We start from the raw sequence: 21,835 nt of genomic DNA on the forward strand, positions 1-21,835 counted from the left end.
TAGTGAAAAACTGTAAACAGGGAGGAGGGGGATGCAGCTGCAGTTTCTTATGCCCCACGCACGCGACCGTTTTTTTTTATCAGTAATTACAGCAGGGACTCTCCCATAGAAGTCTATGGGCGCTTCCATAAATACGGGCGGCTATGGATACGCATATTCTGACCGTATTTATGGAAGCGTTGCTATGCAACATGCTGATGACATCATTTGCATCCTCCCTCTTTTTTTTTACGGATCCGTATATACCGATGCAATATGGACAGTTTTTCGGGATAGATGAAAATACGGTCGTGCGCATGGGGCCTTACTTGGTGTTGCAATGAGGGGGGAGGGGTAGCGGCTGGTACTTGCTAGTTATACTATTACTGATATACTCATTAAAGGGGTCTTCCCATCAGACACATTTATGACGTATCCATAGGATGTCAGATAGATGAGTGTCCCATCTCTGGCTTTGTCTGATCTGTTTCCGTAACTCCCATAGTAGTAAATGCGGGTCCCAGAGGTGGGACCCCAATCTACCTGACATTTATGACATATCTGCTCGTTTGCTCCGGTCACACGGAGCTATGGATAACACGGAGCTATGGATGACACGGAGCTATGGATAACACGGAGCTATGGATGATACGGAGCTATGGATAACACGGAGCTATGGATGACACGGAGCTATGGATAACACGGAGCTATGGATAACACGGAGCTATGGATAACACGGAGCTATGGATAACACGGAGCTATGGATGACACGGAGCTATGGATAACACGGAGCTATGGATAACACGGAGCTATGGATAACACGGAGCTATGGATGACACGGAGCTATGGATGACACGGAGCTATGGATAACACGGAGCTATGGATAACACGGAGCTATGGATGACACGGAGCTATGGATGACACGGAGCTATGGATGACACGGAGCTATGGATAACACGGAGCTATGGATAACACGGAGCTATGGATAACACGGAGCTATGGATAACACGGAGCTATGGATAACACGGAGCTATGGATAACACTGAGCTATGGATGAGGGTGAGCGGTCGTTACTCCGATCGCTCGTCCCCAAACGTTATTATCATGTCGGCAGCGCGTTTCTCTGTTTACACAGGGAAAAGTGCTGCCGACAACAATAATATTTCACTTTTTTAAAACGATACGACCAGCAGATGATTGGGTGTTTGCTCGTTCATCTGCGGATCGCTGCCCTTTTTACAAAGCGCAATTATCAGCAACGAGCGTTATATGAACACTTGTCTGCCCGATAATCGTCCTGTGTAAAGAACATTTTAGGCTAAGTTCACACTGAGTTTTTTGACGAGTTTTTTTTACGCGGAAACCGCGCCGCAAAACTCGTCAAAAACTGCCCTATAATGCCTCCCATTGATTTCAATGGGAGGCATCGGCGTCTTTTTCCCGCGAGCAGTAAAACTGCCTCGCGAGAAAAAGAAGCGACATGCCCTATCTTCGGGCGTTTACGCCTCTGACCTCCCATTGACTTCAATGGGAGGCAGAGAAAGCGTATTTCGCGGTGTATTATGCCCGCGGCGCTCAATGGCCGCGGGCGAAAAATGCAGCGAAAATCGGCGTGCAGGGAGAGGAAAATGTGCCTCAAACTTCCAAACGGAATTTTGAGGCAGATATTCCTCCTGCAAAAAACTCTGTGTGAACATAGCCTTAGGCCTCATTCACACGAGCGTTGCGTTTTTGCGCGCGCAAACAACGCAGCGTTTTGCGCGCGCAAAAAGCATTTGACAGCTGCGTGTGTCATCCGTGTCTGATGCGCGGCTGCGTGATTTTCGCGCAGCCGGCATCATAGAGATGAGGCTTGTCGACGCCCGTCACTGTCCAAGGTGCTGAAAGAGCTAAATCTTTCAGCACCCTCGACAGTGAATGCCGAACACAACAGCGAAAAACCTGTAAAAAAAAAGATAAAGTTCCTACTTACCGAGAACTTCCCGGCCGTTGCCTTGGTGACGCGCCTCTCTTGACATCGGGCCCCACCTCCCTGGATGACGCGGCAGTCCAAGTGACCGCTGCAGCCTGTGATTGGCTGCAGCCTGTGCTTGGCCTGTGATTGGCTGGAGCTGTCACTTGAACTGAAGTGTCATCCCGGGAGGTCGGACTGCAGGAGGGAGACAGGAGTAATCGGTAAGTTAGAACTTCGGTTTTTTTTACAGGTTCATGTATTTTGGGATCGCAAGTCACTGTCCATGGTGCTGAAACAGTTTAACTCTTTCAGCACCATGCACAGTGAATGTCTCCCGATGTCGCGGACCGGAAATTTTTTTGCCAGGTTCGGCCAAAACGAGTTTGGCCGAACCCGGTGAAGTTAGCTTCGGTTGTCGGGGTTCGCTAATCGCAAAGACACTCCGTTTGGATGTTCGGAAACAGAAAAGCACGTGGTGCTTTTCTGTTTACATTCATCCTTTTGACAGCTGTTGCGCAAACACGCAGTTCGCACGGAAGTGCTTCCGTGCGACATGCGTGGTTTTCACGCACCCATTGACTTCAATGGGTGCGTGATGCGTTGAAAACGCTGAATCAACGGACATGTCGTGAGTTTTTGGCAACGGAGCAACGCTGCGCAAAAAACGCTGCCGTGTCTTCACGGCCCCATTGACAAATATAGCTACGGGCAACGCACGTGAAAATCACGCGCGCTGCACGCGCGTATTTTACGTTCGTCTGAATAAAGCCTTAGACTCATGTCCTGGTTACTACACTTTAGTGGAAAGCTACCGGCAGTCGCCACTAGGGGGAGCTACTGTAAATGTATTTATATTGTGCTAACTGACGTTAACCCCTTAGTGACCATCCCATTTTAGGCCCTAATGACCGAGCTATTTTATTCGTTTTTCTATAGTCGCATTCAAAGAGCTCTAACTTTTTTATTTTTTCAGCACCCCACAGGTGTCTCATATATTTTATTAGAAATGGGCAGTGAAAATGAAAAATGACATTATTTTCCAATAAGACGCAGCATTAGTTAAAAATTTTTCATTTTCTCAACAAATAAAGGAGAAAAAGCACGGTAACATTTGTAAAGCAACTTCTTCAGAGAAGGGAAATACCCCACACGTGGTCATAAACTGCTATTTGGACACACAGCAAGGCTCTAAAGGGAAGGAGCGCCATTTAGTATTTGGAGTGGAGATTTTATAAGATTCGTTTTTTGACACCATGTTGCATTGAGCTATAGTACCAGTACAGTGGTACCCCCCGAAAAATTACCCCATTTTGGAAACTAGATCCCTCAAAGAATTGATCTAGGGGTGTAGTGAGCATTTTGACCGCACAAGTGTTTTGCAAAAATGAGTAAACAATAGATGTTGCAGATTGAAAATGGCTTTTTTCCACAAATATGCCATTTCAGTGCCCAATGTGTTGTGCCCAGCTTGTACCACCGTAGACACACATCCCATAAATTGTTAAGCGGGTTCTCCAGAATACACCATATGTGGTCATAAATTGCCGTTTGGGTACACTGCCAGGCTCAGTTGGACCACCATTTGGCTTTTGAAGCGCAGATTTTGCTTGGTGTATTAGTGGTATTTCAGCTTATAATGTGGGGGCATATGTGAACTGGGCGGAGTACATCAGGGTCTATGTAAGCTGTGCGGAGTACATCAGGGTATATGTAAGCTGTGCGGGTACATCAGGCTATATGCAAGCTGTGAGGAGTACATCAGGGTATATGTAAGCTGTGCGGAGTACATCAGGGTATATGTAATATGTGAGGAGTACATCAGGGTATATGTAAGCTGTGCGTAGTACATCATTATATATGTAAGCTGTGCGGAGTACATCGGTATATGTAAGCTGTGCGGAGTACATCAGGGTATATGTAAGCTGGGCGGAGTACATCAGGGTATATGTAATATGCGCAGAGTACATCAGGATATATGTAAGCTGTGTGTAGTACATCAGGATATATGTAAACTGTGGAGTACATCAGGGTATATGTAAGCTGTGCGGAGTACATCAAGGTATATGTAATATGCGCGTAGTACATCAGGATATATGTAAACTGGAGTACATCAGGGTATATGTAATATGTGCGGGTACATCAGGCTATATGCAAGCTGTGAGGAGTACATCAGGGTATATGTAAGCTGTGCGGAGTACATCAGGGTATATGTAAGCTGGGCGGAGTACATCAGGGCATATGTAAGCTGTGCGGAGTACATCATTGTATATGTAAGCTGGGCGGAGTACATCATTGTATATGTAAGCTGGGCGGAGTACATCAGTGTATATGTAAGCTGGGCGGAGTACATCAGGGTATATGTAAGCTGGGCGGAGTACATCAGGGCATATGTAAACTGGGCGGAGTACATCATTATTGTAACGTCTATGGCCACAGCCCGTCGATCGGTCGTTAACCCCGACGGCCGTGGCCATGGACAGCTTACCTGCCTCCAGCGTCGTCCCCCAGTCAGGCGCCGGCACTCTCTTCTAGATTCTGAGTGTCTCCGGCGGGTGCGCGCGCCCGCGCGTGCACGGCCTTAAAGGGCCAGTGCGCGCGTTTTTGTAAAAAGCTGTAATCTGGCCCAGGATGCCCTGGGCTATAAAAAGGGCTCTGCCCTCTTGCCCTTTGCCAGAGCGTTGTTAGTTTTCCCATTGTTCGTCTTGCTTATGGTCTCCCAGTGTCTTCCAGCCTCCCAGTGTACCTTGCTCCTGTATTCCGTATCCCGTATCCAGTTCCTGTGCCTACCAGTGTCAAGTGTCTTCTGCCACGCCAAGTGTCATCTGCCACGCCAAGTGTCTTCTGCCACGCCAAGTGTCTTCTGCCACGCCAAGTGTCATCTGCCACGCCAAGTGTCATCTGCCACGCCAAGTGTCTTCCGCTTCATCGGATACTGCCCGCCACGTCTGGCACCACCTACCGCATCTGCCTCCATCCGTGCTGTAGCCACAGCCACCGCCGGGACTATTTCAGGTACCCAAAGCATTACTGTCTGCCATTGACTTCCGCATAGACTGTGACCTGGTCAGCTGCCTCCCCGCTACGGCGGAGCGGCCTAGTGGGTCCACATACCCTGTGTCTGTGACAGTACGCTCTGGCCATGGACCCCGCTGGCCAATTCAAGGGCTTGTCACCCTCCCAAGCCATGCAGGCGGATCTGCTGGATCTCCGAGCTAGGCAGGACCAGCTCCTCGTGGCCGTGGACTCTATGGCGAAGCAGCTAGGGACGCTAGTTGCCTCCATTCCTGCTTCTATGCAAGTTCCTCAAACCGAACCTCCTGTTGCTCCTCCTGGCAGTTCCTGTACGGACCCTAGTTTCTCCATGCCATTGCCCTCTCGGTTCGATGGAGACGCCAGTGCTTGTCGGGGGTTCCTGAACCAATGCTACATTAATTTTACCCTGCACTCTCTGGCATTTCCGTCAGATGGATCCAAGATCGCATTTATCATCTCCCTCCTGACCGGCAAGGCCCTGGCATGGGCTAACCCTATCTGGGAACGTCAGGGATCCGAGACCCGAGACTTCCAGGAGTTCGCACGGATTTTCCGAACCGTTTTTGAGGAGCCAGGGCTAGTCTCATCAGCCGCCACCGCCACCTTCAACCTTCGCCAAGAGGACAACTCCATGGGTGAGTATACTATTCATTTCCGGACCCTGGCAGGAGACCTATCCTGGAACAATGAGGCATTTGTGGCATCCTATTGGCATGGCCTGTCGCCCGAGATCAAGGACGAACTGGCTGCTCGAGACCTGCCTCCCGCGTTGGACGACTTAATTCTGCTTGCCACTCGGGTTGACATAAGGCTGAGGGAGAGATCCCACGAGGTTCGTCAGGAGCGCCGGCGCCCTAGACTGGCGCCCAACTTTCAGCAACCCCTCTTGCCTGCTTCTACCGCTTTGCCCGAGGTTCCGATGTAAGTTGACCGACTAAAATTATCGGTCCAGGAGAAACAGCGCAGGCGCACCTCTGGACTGTGCTTATATTGCGGCCTCGCTGGCCACGTCGTGCGTCTGTGTCCTCACAAGCCAAAAAACCCCAGCGCCTAGGCTTGGTTGGAGGGACAACCCTGGGCGTCAACACATTGAAGCAAGAACTCTCCTCCAAACTATTTATCCCTGTAACCATCATTGCAGGCGAGAGGTCTCATCAGGTCTCCGCATATCTGGACTCCGGCTCTGCAGCCAACTTCATCTGCCAGGATCTTGTGGATCTCCTACAGTTGCCCACTATCCTGCTTGAACGGCCGTTGATCGTTGCCTCGGTGGATGGACTGCCATTACCAGACCCAGTTGTGTCCATAACCAAGCCGTTGAAACTCCAAGTGGGAGCCCTTCATGCTGAGATCATCTCTCTGTTCGTCCTGTCCAAGGCCGTCAACCCCGTGCTGCTGGGGTTGCCTTGGCTTCGTCTGCACGCCCCCGTCCTGGATTGGAACTCTGGAGAGGTTCTCCAGTGGGGCCTGAAGTGTCTTCACCGCTGTCTGAGTCACATCCAGTCGCCACAGCCCGCTCCTCTTCAGTCGTTGGCAGGTTTGCCCCTCTGTTTCTCCATGTTCGGCGATGTCTTCAATAAAAAGGAGGCCGAGACCTTGCCGCCACACCGGGCATATGACTGCCCAATCAACCTGGTCCCGGAATCGTCTCCCCCTCGTAGTAGAGTGTATCCTCTCTCCTTGCCAGAGACCCAGTCCATGTCGGCTTACATCAAGGAGAACCTGGAGAGGGGTTTCATTCGTAAATCTTCATCCCCGGCCGGAGCAGGGTTCTTCTTTGTTAAAAAGAAAGATGGATCATTACGACCTTGCATCGACTACCGAGGCCTAAACCAGATCACGGTGAAGAACAGGTATCCTCTGCCTTTAATTTCTGAACTGTTTGATCGCATACGGGGGGCAAAAAGTTTTTCTAAACTGGACCTGCGGAGGGCCTATAATCTGATCCGGATTCGTCGAGGTGACGAGTGGAAGACTGCCTTTAATACTCGTGATGGGCATTACGAATACTTAGTCATGCCCTTCGGCCTGTGTAACGCTCCCGCAGTATTCCAAGAATTTGTCAATGAAATTTTTCGTGATCTCCTGTATGTTTGTGTTGTGGTGTATCTCGATGACATTCTGATTTTTTCCCCAGACCCAGTAACTCATCAAAGTCATGTCCGCCAGGTGTTGCTCCGTCTAAGAGAGAATCGACTTTACGCCAAATTGGAGAAGTGTGTGTTCGAGAAGAAGTCTCTATCCTTCCTGGGCTATATTATCTCAGATCAGGGTCTCAAGATGGATCCCCAGAAGGTAAAGGCCGTCCTGGAGTGGCCACGCCCCCAAGGCTTAAGGGCCATGCAACGCTTTCTAGGATTCACCAACTTTTACCGACTCTTCATCCCCCAACTTCTCATCTTTGACAGCACCTATCTCCACCCTCACTAAGAAAGGTATAAATGCCAAGATGTGGACTCCGGAGGCTGAAGCCGCATTTGAATCCTTAAAGAAAGCCTTCACATCTGCCTCCATTCTGCACCATCCGGACGTATCCTTACAGTTTTCGTTAGAGGTGGACGCCTCCTCGGTGGGTGCTGGTGCACTGTTGTTCCAGAAAAGACCGAAAGGCAAGGCCGTGGTATGCGGCTATTATTCCAAGCTGTTTTCTCCCGCAGAGCGTAACTACTCGATTAGGGACCGGGAGTTACTGGCCATCAAACTGGCTCTGCAGGAGTGGAGACACCTACTGGAAGGCACGGTTCACCCTATCCTGATCTTCACGGATCACAAGAATTTGACCTACCTATAGACGGCCCAGCGGCTGAATCCTCGTCAAGCCAGGTGGTCGTTGTTCTTTGCTCGGTTCCGGTTCGAACTCCACTACCGTCCCGCCGACAAGAATGTGAGGGCCGATGCCTTGTCTAGATCTTTCGAAACCGAGGACTCCATGGAATCTCCACAAAATATCATTGACCCATCCTGTATCTTCTCTGTGAATCCCCTGCAAGTCAGAGACATTCCTCTGGGTAGGACTTTTGTGCATCTGGTTGACCGAGGAAGAATTCTTTGCTGGGGTCACAGCTCTAAGCTGGCAGGTCACGCGGGTGCTCGTAAGACCCAAGATTTAATCACCCGTCAGTTCTGGTGGCCCACGCTGCCCATAGATGTCATGGACTTTGTCTCCTCTTGCACAGTCTGTGCAGCAAATAAAGTTGCTCACTCCAGACCTGCGGGCCTGCTCCAACCACTGCCTGTGCCCGTTGCCCCGTGGCAACATGTTGCTATGGACTTCGTCACGGATCTTCCCCCTTCTGCGAGTTGCAGTGTGATCTGGGTGGTGGTGGATCGATTTTCCAAGATGGCTCACTTCATCCCGTTGACCGCTCTGCCGTCTGCTACGCGGTTGGCTGATCTCTTCATACAGCACATCTTCCATCTGCATGGATTGCCCCTGCATATTGTCTCGGACAGAGGTATCCAGTTCACCTCGAAGTTTTGGAGAGCACTCTGCGGGCTCCTTGGTGTGAAATTGGACTTCTCTTCGGCTTATCATCCCCAGTCCAACGGGCAAGTCGAGAGAGTTAACCAGGTTATGGAGAACTACCTACGTCACTTTGTGTCCAGGCGCCATGATGATTGGGTGCAGTTGCTCCCGTGGGCAGAGTTTTCCTATAACAACCACACCAGTGAGTCGACCACATCCAGTCCATTTTTCGTCGTCTACGGCCAACATCCTCGTATACCTCTTCCTGTTTCTACAATGTCCCAGGTGCCTGCAGCCGACTCCACCTTCAGGGACTTTCTACAGATATGGCAACAGACCCGATCTTCTATCCTCTTGGTGGTGGACCACATGAAGAGAAAGGCAGATACAAGAAGACGGGTTCCTCCGCAGTTCCTTCCAGGGACTAAAGTCTGACTGTCCTCTAGGAATATCCGGCTGAAGGTGCCGTCATGCAAATTTGCCCCGAGGTTCCTTGGTCCCTTTGAAGTCCTGCTACAAATTAACCCGGTATCCTACAAGCTGCGGCTCCCCCCCACTCTCAGGATTCCTAACTCCTTTCACGTCTCCCTGCTAAAACCGGTGGTCCTGAACCGCTACTCCAGGACTCCTAGTACCACAGTGGTTCCTGCCGGTCCATCTGGGACTTTCGAGGTAAAGGAGATTCTGGCTACCAAGAAGGTGGGAGGAAGGACATTTTATTTGGTGGACTGGAGGGGGTTCGGCCCAGAAGAGAGGTCTTGGGAGCCAGAGGAGAACATCGATGCCCCTGTTCTTGTGAGGAAGTTTCTCTCTCGCTCTGGTCCCAAGAAGAGGGGGCGTAAGAGGGGGGATGCTGTACCGTCTATGGCCACGGCCCGTCGATCGGTCGTTAACCCCGACGGCCGTGGCCATGGACAGCTTACCTGACTGCAGCGTCGTCACCCAGTCAGGCGCCGGCACTCTCTTCCGGATTCCGAGTGTCTCCGGCGGGTGCACGGCCTTAAAGGGCCAGTGCGCGCGTTTTTGTAAAAAGCTGTAATCTGGCCCAGGCTATAAAAAGGGCTCTGCCCTCTTGCCCTTTGCCAGTTAGTTTTCCCGTTGTTCGTCTTGCTTATGGTCTCCCAGTGTCTTCCAGCCTCCCAGTGTACCTTGCTCCTGTATTCCGTATCCCGTATCCAGTTCCTGTGCCTACCAGCGTCAAGTGTCTTCTGCCACGCCAAGTGTCATCTGCCACGCCAAGTGTCTTCTGCCACGCCAAGTGTCTTCTGCCACGCCAAGTGTCATCTGCCACGCCAAGTGTCATCTGCCACGCCAAGTGTCTTCCGCTTCATCGGATACTGCCCGCCACGTCTGGCGCCACCTGCCGCATCTGCCTCCATCCGTGCTGTAGCCACAGCCACCGCCGGGACTATTTCAGGTACCCAAAGCATTACTGTCTGCCATTGACTTCCGCATAGACTGTGACCTGGTCAGCTGCCTCCCCGCTACGGCGGTGCGGCCTAGTGGGTCCACATACCCTGTGTCCGTGACAATTATATATGTAAGCTGGGCGGAGTACATCAGGGTATATGTAATCTGGGTGGAGTACATCAGAATATATGTAAACTGGGCGGAGTACATCAGGGCATATGTAAGCTGGGCGGAGTACATCAGAGTATATGTAAGCCGGGCGGAGTACATCAGGGCATATTTAAGCTGGGCGGAGTACATCAGGGTATATGTAAGCTGGGCGAAGTACATCATGGCATATGTAAGCTGGGCGGAGAACATCCGGGTATATGTAAGCTGGGCGAAGTACATCAGGGTATATGTAAGCTGGGCGGAGTACATCAGGGCATATGTAAGCTGGGCGGAGTACACCAGGGTATATGTAAGCTGGGCGGAGTACATCAGGGTATATGTAAGCTGTGCGGAGTACATCAGGGTATATGTAAGCTGGGCGGAGTACATCAGGGTATATGTAATATGCGCGGAGTACATCAGGATATATGTAAGCTGTGCGTAGTACATCAGGATATATGTAAACTGTGGAGTACATCAGGGCATATGTAAGCTGTGCGGAGTACATCAGGGTATATGTTAGCTGGGTGGAGTGCATCAGGATATATGTAAGCTGTGCGGAGTACATCAGGGTATATGTTAGCTGGGTGGAGTGCATCAGGATATATGTAAACTGGGCGGAGTACATCAGGGTATATGTAAGCTGTGCGGAGTACATCAGGGTATATGTAATATGCGCGGAGTACATCAGGATATATGTAAACTGTAGAGTACATCAGGATATATGTAATATGTGCGGGTACATCAGGCTATATGCAAGCTGTGCGGAGTACATCAGGGTATATGTAAGCTGTGCGGAGTACATCAGGGTATATGTAAGCTGGGCGGAGTACATCAGGGCATATGTAAGCTGTGCGGAGTACATCATTGTATATGTAAGCTGGGCGGAGTACATCATTGTATATGTAAGCTGGGCGGAGTACATCAGGGTAAATGTAAGCTGGGCGGAGTACATCAGGGTATATGTAAGCTGGGTGGAGTACATCAGGGCATATGTAAACTGGGCGGAGTACATCAGGGTATATGTAAGCTGGGCGGAGTACATCAGGATATATGTAAACTGGGCGGAGTACATCAGGGTATATGTAAGCTGTGCGGAGCACATCAGGGTATATGTAATATGCGCGGAGTACATCAGGATATATGTAAACTGTAGAGTACATCAGGATATATGTAATATGTGCGGGTACATCAGGCTATATGCAAGCTGTGAGGAGTACATCAGGGTATATGTAAGCTGTGCGGAGTACATCAGGGTATATGTAAGCTGGGCGGAGTACATCAGGGCATATGTAAGCTGTGCGGAGTACATCATTGTATATGTAAGCTGGGCGGAGTACATCATTGTATATGTAAGCTGGGCGGAGTACATCAGGGTAAATGTAAGCTGGGCGGAGTACATCAGGGTATATGTAAGCTGGGTGGAGTACATCAGGGCATATGTAAACTGGGCGGAGTACATCAGGGTATATGTAAGCTGGGCGGAGTACATCAGGGTATATGTAAGCTGGGCGGCGTACATCAGGGTATATGTTAGCTGGGCGGAGTACATCAGGGCATAATAGGATGATGTAATAATGGGGTGAATGAATAATCCATGGATTGGTGTGGTACGCTTTGAACCAATCCTTTATACACAGGCCGGGTTCATTGGGTATTATGCAAAATATCTGTGCTCCAGTATTGCCTAATCTTTGACTTCTTCACTAGCCCTATAAGCAGCACAAGGCCCTAAAGTTTCCTCATCTCCGATGCATCTACAGGGTCCACCTGTGGGGTCCAGCAAATGACGATGTGGGATATTTAGTGAAATTCTACTGGACCTAAAAAATTAGTCTGGGTCGTCATTTAGCATCATTGCGTTTTGAGAGCCATAACGTGTTATTTTTCTGAGCTCTGTGAGGGCGTGTTTTTTGTGGAACGAGCTGTAATTTTTATTGGTTCCATTTTGGGGTACATGCGATTTTTTTATCACTATGTATTCCATTTTTTGGGAGATGAGGAAACAACAAAACAGCAATTCTAGCACTTTTCTTTGTTTTTTTTTACAGTGTTCACCGTGCAGTATAAACAACATGTTAACTTTATTCTGTGGGGCGATACGATTACAGCGACACCAAATTTATATCGTTTTTTTACGTTTCACTACGTTCCCACAATAAAAATACTCTTTTCTAAAAAAATCATGTTTTAATGTCGCCATTTTCTGACAGCCATAACTTTTTTATTTTTTAGTTGATATCGCTGCGGGACGGCTTCTTTTATGCGTGACGAACTGTAGTTTCTATTGGCCCCAGCAGGCAGTAATAGTATACTTACCCTTCTCTTTAGCTCCGGCCGCAGCGGAGGTCCTGACTCCATCCAGAGTCGGGATGTTGCGCACAGCGATGCGACGTCATGACGTGAAGAGACGCCAGGATCTCCCCTGCGCTCGGAACGAGGAGGATAAGTATATTGTCAGTCACTATAGTAACAGGGGCACGTGTCGTTTATTTCATAGGCCCCAGGAGGTACTATAGTAACATTTTATAGATGTGGTGCGAGGGGCCGCGGCAAATTGTGGCAGCTGCGACCCCTATAGTTATGCCACTGTATGGAGAAATGACTATACAAGGGATAAGATTTATTTGCTAATAGTGGTGTCAGGGATCATTACTATGTATATTGTTTGAAAAATATTATCCTCACACATATGTATATACATTTCAGTTCTTTGTGTAATATACTGACATATATAACAAGTTCTTTGTTCATGTCGGACACACCTATGGAAGACACCGCCCCCTGGAATGCAAGAAGAGTGAGTCTGAGAAACTGGTGGGGGCTTGGGCACTCCCACATCTCTGGGGAGGAGGCATGTGTCTCTTTCTGTGTTTCTTTGTTCTGAATAAAAAGTTTTCAGTCTTCCTCCTGGCTGAGAGAGGGAAGCTGTGTACCAAACATATTTGGATGGTTTACTTCTTCCAGGCATGCCTTCAGCTTTCAATTTACAGAGGTGGTTATTCGGTGTGAAATACGGACTTGACATTTGGCGCCCGAACGTGGGGCCTCACTCGAGGAAATATCAAAATCCGGACAATCGACAATCACAGGGTGAAACAGAGGACTCAAAGTTGCCCACTGAAGGAATTTGATCACCTCCGCTACACGGTAAGCGAGTTAATTTTATGAATCTTCGACTTATCTCTGTTAGTGGACAGTCTTGTGGCGATCTGTAGAACCCTTTTGTTGATTTCCTGGATTATCTCAGGCGACAGAGGTGATATTTTCCGCTGTGAGGTCAAAAAAACCTGTGAGACCTTAGTCGCGCTCGACTAACCATCGTCTGGGTAATTAGGGACTAGATAGAAAATACGCGGACACAATATAGATGTGTGATAAGTAGTGGATAGTATTATAACCTGTCCTATACGCGGGCACACGGGGTGCAATGATGCACTGATAAGACGTGTGATAAGACGTGAGACAGGTGCACGCGTGGTGCAATGCAAAACACTGATAAGTCGTGTGATAAGGCATACGCGGGGTGTATAAACTGAAAAAAAAACAAAAAACACTGATAAGTCGTGTGATAAGGCATACGCGGGGTGTATGAAAAAAAAACAAAAAAAACAACCTGTTAAGTTGTGTGATAAGTCGTGGGTAATATATATATATATATATTAACCATGTCAGAGAGTTATAGACCGAAGATTGTTATATAAATTACGTGTATAATATAGACTGTTAGAATGGATGGTTTATGGTCCATATTCAAATCATCAGTATCACCCGATCCTATTCATGATTTGGTGAAGTGAATGGAAGTTAGGAATAAGAAAGGTATTGTATGTTATAGGTATTAGAAAACACAGGACCAGCCGACGCCCGGTAATGGTGTCCGTACCTCATGTTGAGTGTGTACTCATTGTGGGTGGGAACCCCCCCCCCCTCACAGCTGCGCACTGTGTTTCCAATGGGAGAGGCTGCCCCCACCACCCACCCCTGATGTGGCCACGCCCGGCCCAACCAAATCAGTATGAAATAATCCCTTGTTAATTTTGTCATTTTTAGTGTCTTTCCTATTTTTAGGTTCCATGCTAGACGCTGTTCACTGATGAAGCAACACGTCATCATAATATAGAGATGGTGGCCGACAGATTGGATACTGTTACAGATTATGTGGTTGATGTTTTGAATATAGATAATTCCTATACAATGGTGTGATGAATGATTGCAGATACGTATGTTGTTTTGCCGGCATTGAAAGTGTTAAGATTGTGAGACTAGACGCTGTTAGAAGCTGTGAGTGTATGACCCCCCCCCCCCCGCCTCCCCCCTGTAGTATGCTGTGTTTGGGAGGAGGAGGGGGGCTGACTGGCTGCAGTCTGCAGGGCTGATGAGACAAAGGATTTCAGTATGCACTGCTGAGAGAGATATATATATCAGTGATGTCTACAAACCTAAATTAATTTCTTCTCTTTGCGCATGCGCTGTTGTTTATAAAAGTTACGATATTTATGTGTTGTGATGTGATCAGATTTCATGTGTTTTGATGTAAATTCAGATGTATTAAGCTATAGATACTGTGAGACACGGGGGGGGGGGGGGTTTGAAAATGTATGTGCCCCTACCGTTCCCTATTTTTATATACAGTTTATTGGTTTGCAGTAATTAATGTTATCAGGTATAATATTTTCACATTATAATGATTTCACACATGAGTTATGTCATTGTAAAGATAAAATGTATTTTCGTCAGGAAAAAGTCATTTTTGTTTCAGGCTGTTGTACAATACAGGGGGTTCAACTAGTGTCCGACTTTGTTATGTTGAGATGTAGTTTTGAACTCTGCTACATTACTTTCGCAGAGTCCACAAAGGGGGGAATGGTGAAGGGACTGATCAGGTACAATTTTGGTTTGTTTTGAATTAATTAATTTGGTTTCAGGAGATCTAAAAATGTGTAAGAGACCCCAATGAGTAATCCAGATTAAATGTGTATGAGAGTAACCTAAATGTTGAGGTTTTTCTGTGTAGATGGTTCCAGATCTTTCCAGAACAGTAAATATGGCACTGGGTAAGCTGTGATGTAGTCTCCATCCAATATGAGGTATTGTGTAAAAGACCATCCCCCTCCAGCAAATTTACACAGGAGGCAGAGGTGACGTCACCCACACGAGTCTTTATGGATTTAGATGGGGGAGAAGGCAAAACAAAAATTGTCTGGACATTGTTAATTTGATGTAAAGTTTTTAGGAATTTCTTTTATTTTTTATTTGTCTTTGTATTAATCAAGTATTTGCAGAACCTGATAAAAGTGAGATTCTCAAAGTGTTCTGGATTATCAGATGAGTGTGGAGAAGTGTATAACATTTGGTTTTATTTTAGAGGATGAAGACGCCACCCCTTTGAGATGTTCTATCTATATGCGACATGGGTTTCTAATGTAAATTTGTAATAAAGAGATTTTATTATACAGTATGTACAAGACAGGATACGAGGCACCAGGTAAATTACCCAGAAACCACTCTCACCTTCTTGTTCATCTCAAGGAGCGGAGCTGGAGGTGCTCGCTGAGGCTTGTAACCTGGCAAAAGGTAAGACGGCCGACATTTACACTGACTCTAGGTACGCTTTTGGCATCGCCCACAATTATGGGCCCATTGGTAGTAGGAACTTTATTGGATCATCGGGTAAGCCAATTGAGAGAGCGAGAGAAGACAGACCTGACAACAAGGGTATGTGCAGCCAGGTGTCAGTAAATTGGCTTGTCCCTGGATACAATAATGCCACCACTAGGTTTGAAGCAGCCGGCATGATGTGCATACGGCATGACATAGGTAAAACAGCAAAGGTACCTGTGAAAAGTGCAGCCCGGCCAGATTACCAGTTCCAGCGACTGCAGAACATACAACTACCCGAGGTAGAAGTGTATGACAATGTGATCGTGTGTGTTGACCTGTTCTCAGGGGGGCCTGAAGCCCGGCCTGTATCTTCCCCACTGCAGATGTTGTGTGTAAGTGACGGGGGAACAATGTTATCCCAAGTATTGACCTGATGTTTGTACAATAAGATATCAGCTGTTCTCCAGATGTTATCCCAAAGTTAGTTTGTTTAATAACTGTATTTAAGAAGTGTTGTGGGAATATTAAATACTGAGGTTAAGTTTTATGTAAAGTTCTAGACCAGCCTTAGCATTGGACTATTAGAGTCATGCGTCAGATAAAAGGTACAGAAGCGGAATATTCCCATTCGAAAACATTTTTATTTGTTTCTTTTTATTTTTGTTGTGAAAGGGAAATTTTAGAGCAGAGAATTCTGTGCAGTGCATATATGTGTGTGTATGTATATATATATATATATATATATATATATATAGCAAAAGAAAATTTGCAGCACTCCAACATGAAAAAAATGGTGGTTTATTCAATCCAAAATAACAGCAACGTTTCAATCCTACAATAGGATCTTTATCAAGCCTAGTGACACATCTATTCAGCAAGTTTTTATATGTTTGAGACTCTTTTACATAATTAGTCTCATTATAAAACAATCAAATGCAAAGTGTATGAAAACAAACATCATAAATTGTGTACGGTATCATCATAAACATAGACATGATACAGAAAATACAGAAGTGTGTATGTGACATCGTGATTAACAATACATAATAACAAAAACATTAAAAACAACTGATTACATTATAATCATTTATGCAGCAGTGGTGTAAAATATATTGGTATATCGTCACTCACCAATCAGAACTTCAGACTCAACTACTCCATTCAAGTGTGTTGCAGCACTCTGCTGCATCCCTCGTGGTAATTGAAATTTGACACATCAGTGTAATCCCCCGAGGCGGAAGTAGTTCATCACTCCGCAGCAGAGAGCATAGGTCGCATCCATATGATGTAATGCGTGTCAATGCGTTCCACTGAGCCGCCCCGTGTATCATGGCATCATGAGTTGCTAAGCAACTGCTGTAACATTATTATAGATATCATTTGACCCAGCTATGTCAGTCAAAAAGTCATGAATGTAAAAAATACAGATATATTAGTAAATGCTCCCTATAGTAAGTGATGGAGATATTAGGAATATCTAAAAGTAGCTTAATGTCGGCTTTTAAAGACGATCCACACGTGGGTTCAAAGACCTCTGTATACAACCAAGTACTCAGAACGATCTTGTTCCCAGAGTTATGGGACCACATAGACACGTCTTCACGTGTCCAGGATGTCACATTATCCTCATACGTGTAACGGACCCATATTATCACACTAGTGATATGATATATCATAAGACAAAAAAAATGCATGAGAATCCCTCTCAATTTTAATATCTCTCTATCACTTTGAAACCTAATAGGAGACTAGAAACAATTCAAATAATAAATATATTTTATTGATGCAATAAGACTTGATGCATTGAACATAGCCCCGTCAAATATCACAGTACAACACCATTGAAAAATAATTAAAGAAGTTCCGAAGTTCTGTTGGGAGTGGTATTCCAATCTAAAAAAAATACAAAACATAATTGTTTTTAGTATTTATAAGACATTGACAGTAAATATGAGATATAGATATTGATATTAATGTGTCAACAATCATCTTACTGAAGAGAACATCAAGAGAACACAAAGGGGCGGAGCTCATAAGGCAATTCTATCTACAACAAATTCTACATTAAGACCACAAGGTTTTAAGGTGTTCAGTAAAAATATCCATCTTAATTCTTTTTTGTGTAAAACCAGATGGCGATCACCGCCAAACTGTAATGGAGGAACATGGTCCAGAATCATAAATGTTAGATCCCTTTCATTGTGACCATGTTCCGAAAAATGTTTAGCCACAGGTAAATCAAGTTTCTTTTTACGTATAGAGAAACGGTGATTGTTTAGACGAGTTTTAAAGGAACAGGTGGTTTCACCCACATATAGGAGGCCACAAGGACACCATAGCACATATATGACCCACTCTGAATCACAGGTGAAATTGTGTTTAATTTTAAACTGTTGTCCAGTCAACGGATGTCTAAAAAATTCCCCTTTGCACATCAAAGCACAATTGACACATCTGTAACATGGAATATTGCCAGGTTTTAGTGGTTTAAAAATAGGTTGTATCGTTTTCTTATGATCTGGCATTCTGGTTTTCACCAGTCTATCTCGAAGATTTTGTGGGCGTCTATAAGACATAAGTGGATTATTATTCAATACATCAATGTGTCCAAAACTATTGCTGATAATTGGCCAATGTCTATTCATAATTTTGGAAATGTCTCCACTCCTATCATTATAAGTAGAGATAAATGGAATACGTTTCCGTTTTCCATGCGTTGACGGTTTTTTAGACTGCAATAAACTGTCCCTCGCTACATTATCAATCTTTTTTCTATGTGTCCACAGCAATGTTTTGGGGTAACCTCTTTGTAAAAAGTTGCTAACCATAGTGTCTAAAGATATATCAAGATCCTCCTGTCTGTCGGTATTACGTTTGGCCCTAATCATTTGGCTATACGGCAAAGACCTTACCATATTTCTCGGATGGCAACTATCAAATCGTAGCAGAGTGTTCCTATCGGTCTCTTTCGTGTACATTTTAGTTCTGATTATATTGTTCACAATAGATACAGTAACATCCAAGAATTGGATATTATCCATAGAATGTTTCATCGTAAATTGAATCTCATCATCTATTGAATTAAGAAACCTGTGAAAATCCATTAATGTAGTAACAGTGTCAGTCCAAATGAGGAAGATGTCATCTATGTAACGCCACCACTTCAAAACATGTGAGAAGTGGTGGGATACATAGACCGACACCTCCTCAATGTTGTCCATGAAAATGTTGGCGTACGTGGGAGCCATGTTAGACCCCATGGCCGTTCCTTTCACCTGTATATAATAACTCTCTTTAAATATGAAATAGTTAGATGTCAAAATAAGTTCCACTAATGAAATAATAAACTCACAAGTAGCATTGTCATAGTCAGAAGTCAATAATTTACGTCGTACAGCATCAAGACCCTTGTTGTGATCAATCGAGGTATAAAGAGATGTGACATCAAAGGAGACCAAAATGGACCCCTCTGGTAGTTTTATAGATTTTAATTTTTGTAGAAAATCAGTGGTGTCTCTAATATAAGATTTGGAGTTAATAGCAAAATTTCTCAGCACTTTGTCCACAAAGATAGAGATGTTACTTGTTAATGAACCCCTGCCAGATACAATAGGGCGACCTGGTGGGTTCATTAAATCTTTGTGGATTTTTGGTAATATATATAAGCAAGGAGTGACAGGAAATTCAACAGTGAGAAATTTATGTAGCATTTGATCAATTACATCTTCATCTAGAGCTATTTTAATAAGTGAAGTAATTCTTTTTGAAATATCATGTCTAGGATCATTTTTTAGTACTCTATATACATTGGTATCTGCTAGTTGTCTATAGCATTCTCTCAAGTACATATCTGAATCCATAACCACGATTGCTCCACCCTTATCAGCAGGTTTTATAGTGAGATCATGGTTATGGATCAACTCATCTAATGCCACCATATCCAGAGTAGTCATATTAGGCTGTTTAAAGCTCAATTCACTCGTTTGAGACCTAAGTAAAGCAATATCTTTCTGTACTAGTTCTCTAAAGGTTTCTATCGCATGTGATGTTATAGGAGGTTGGAACACACTCTTATTAAATAACCCCAGTTTTTTAAGTGATAGTATCGGAAGGGTATCCTGTATTACTGGATTAACCGGTTGTGTTTCAAACCAAACCTTCAATTTAACAGCTCTAACAAAACTGTAAATATCCAACTCTAATTGAAACCAATCAATATGCTGATTAGGGCAAAATGACAACCCTTTTGATAATAATTGTAATTGTGTATGAGACAATTGATGTTGAGAGATATTTACCACTGTGGTTTGGGCAGAGTCCTCTTGGTGCTGTCCTGCACCGGTTTCTGCCCTTTCTGATGAGTAGATTTTTGAAAACGGGTTCTTCCTTCCTCTGCTTCTCCTACGACCTGCTCGTCTGGTTTTCTTCTTTTTGATTTGTCCAGTGGACTGGAATCTAAAAAATCTTCATTATTACTTGGAGGATATTTCTTAGTATGGAATTGATTACGGGAATCGCTTTTATTGAAAGCCGGTTCATTGCTTCTTTTGTTGTCACGTCTGAAGGCTCCATCAGCATAATTGAGAGAATTGTCCCATGTGTAAACACGTCCCATGGAATAATCTGTTTGATCACGGAACCATTTCTTCTTTTTGGTTTCTTCTATATCCATCCTCACTTTATTGAGCGTCATACGTAATTTCTCCATGTGTATATTAAAATCATCAGTTTGCACCAACGATTTAAGTGTGTTCTCCAAATCTTGTGCTTTCACCCTTAAAGATCTCAGATCTCTCTGCAAAAAATCCATATTAAGTAATATAGTTTCCAAGGCATATTTGCTAGCGAGTTGCTCATTTTTATTCCTGAACTCTTCGTGTTGCATATGCATCGTTGGTTTAAGTAAAATTCTCATCCCCCGTGGGATCATGTTGTTTCTATAGTATTGTCCCAATGTGAGTAGATGTAATTCAACATTAATCAGACGTCGTGACTCAAATTCCAGATTTCTCTTGATGTCAGTAATAGAAGGAACACTTAAAAATGACACATCACCCTCCGCTCCACTCAGGATTCTTTCAATGTCCTCTTCAGTAAAAACAGCAGCAGTATTGGATGAAACATTCCCAGCAGGTATATTGACCTGCTCCATGTTAAACGAGTAAATGATGGTTGAAAAAACGTGGTGCAAGCTAATGGAATCCAAATATAGCACACAAGAAGACAGCAGCACTCACATAGGAATAATCGACCAGGTGCCAGGCAAAAACGTCCCGATCCTCGGACGTATAATAATGTATAGCAAAAGAAAATTTGCAGCACTCCAACATGAAAAAAATGGTGGTTTATTCAATCCAAAATAACAGCAACGTTTCAATCCTACAATAGGATCTTTATCAAGCCTAGTGACACATCTATTCAGCAAGTTTTTATATGTTTGAGACTCTTTTACATAATTAGTCTCATTATAAAACAATCAAATGCAAAGTGTATGAAAACAAACATCATAAATTGTGTACGGTATCATCATAAACATAGACATGATACAGAAAATACAGAAGTGTGTATGTGACATCGTGATTAACAATACATAATAACAAAAACATTAAAAACAACTGATTACATTATAATCATTTATGCAGCAGTGGTGTAAAATATATTGGTATATCGTCACTCACCAATCAGAACTTCAGACTCAACTACTCCATTCAAGTGTGTTGCAGCACTCTGCTGCATCCCTCGTAGTAATTGAAATTTGACACATCAGTGTAATCCCCCGAGGCGGAAGTAGTTCATCACTCCGCAGCAGAGAGCATAGGTCGCATCCATATGATGTAATGCGTGTCAATGCGTTCCACTGAGCCGCCCCGTGTATCATGGCATCATGAGTTGCTAAGCAACTGCTGTAACATTATTATAGATATCATTTGACCCAGCTATGTCAGTCAAAAAGTCATGAATGTAAAAAATACAGATATATTAGTAAATGCTCCCTATAGTAAGTGATGGAGATATTAGGAATATCTAAAAGTAGCTTAATGTCGGCTTTTAAAGACGATCCACACGTGGGTTCAAAGACCTCTGTATACAACCAAGTACTCAGAACGATCTTGTTCCCAGAGTTATGGGACCACATAGACACGTCTTCACGTGTCCAGGATGTCACATTATCCTCATACGTGTAACGGACCCATATTATCACACTAGTGATATGATATATCATAAGACAAAAAAAATGC

General features: G+C 44.9%; 2 protein-coding genes across 3 annotated transcripts in view; one reads left to right on the forward strand and one right to left on the reverse strand.

Moving 5' to 3' along the window:
• The window catches only part of LOC142684080 (histone H3-like centromeric protein A), a 322,916-nt gene that overhangs the window by 70,775 nt on the left and 230,306 nt on the right, over positions 1 to 21,835 (forward strand). The gene's annotated exons all lie outside the window — the stretch shown is intronic.
• LOC142684083 (uncharacterized) lies at positions 16,379 to 21,338 on the reverse strand. 2 transcript variants are annotated; one of them, XR_012853982.1, is made up of 2 exons: positions 21,275 to 21,338; positions 16,379 to 17,489 (listed from the first exon to the last, which is right to left on the reverse strand). XR_012853982.1 is itself a non-coding variant. In XM_075847471.1 (2 exons), coding segments are annotated over exons 1-2 (855 nt in total). In that variant the 5' UTR covers positions 20,749 to 21,331; the 3' UTR covers positions 16,379 to 17,488. The 2 variants fall into 2 exon arrangements, 1 of the variants encoding a protein (XP_075703586.1); XM_075847471.1 differs by having other exon boundaries at positions 19,895 to 21,331.

Source organism: Rhinoderma darwinii (assembly GCF_050947455.1).
Source record: "Rhinoderma darwinii isolate aRhiDar2 chromosome 4 unlocalized genomic scaffold, aRhiDar2.hap1 SUPER_4_unloc_5, whole genome shotgun sequence".
Taxonomy (NCBI): Eukaryota; Metazoa; Chordata; class Amphibia; order Anura; family Rhinodermatidae; genus Rhinoderma; species Rhinoderma darwinii.

Excerpts from the sequence above, each read along its gene's own strand:
- LOC142684083 (XM_075847471.1), bottom strand. The coding sequence starts at position 20,748 with ATGGAGCAGGTCAATATACCTGCTGGGAATGTTTCATCCAATACTGCT.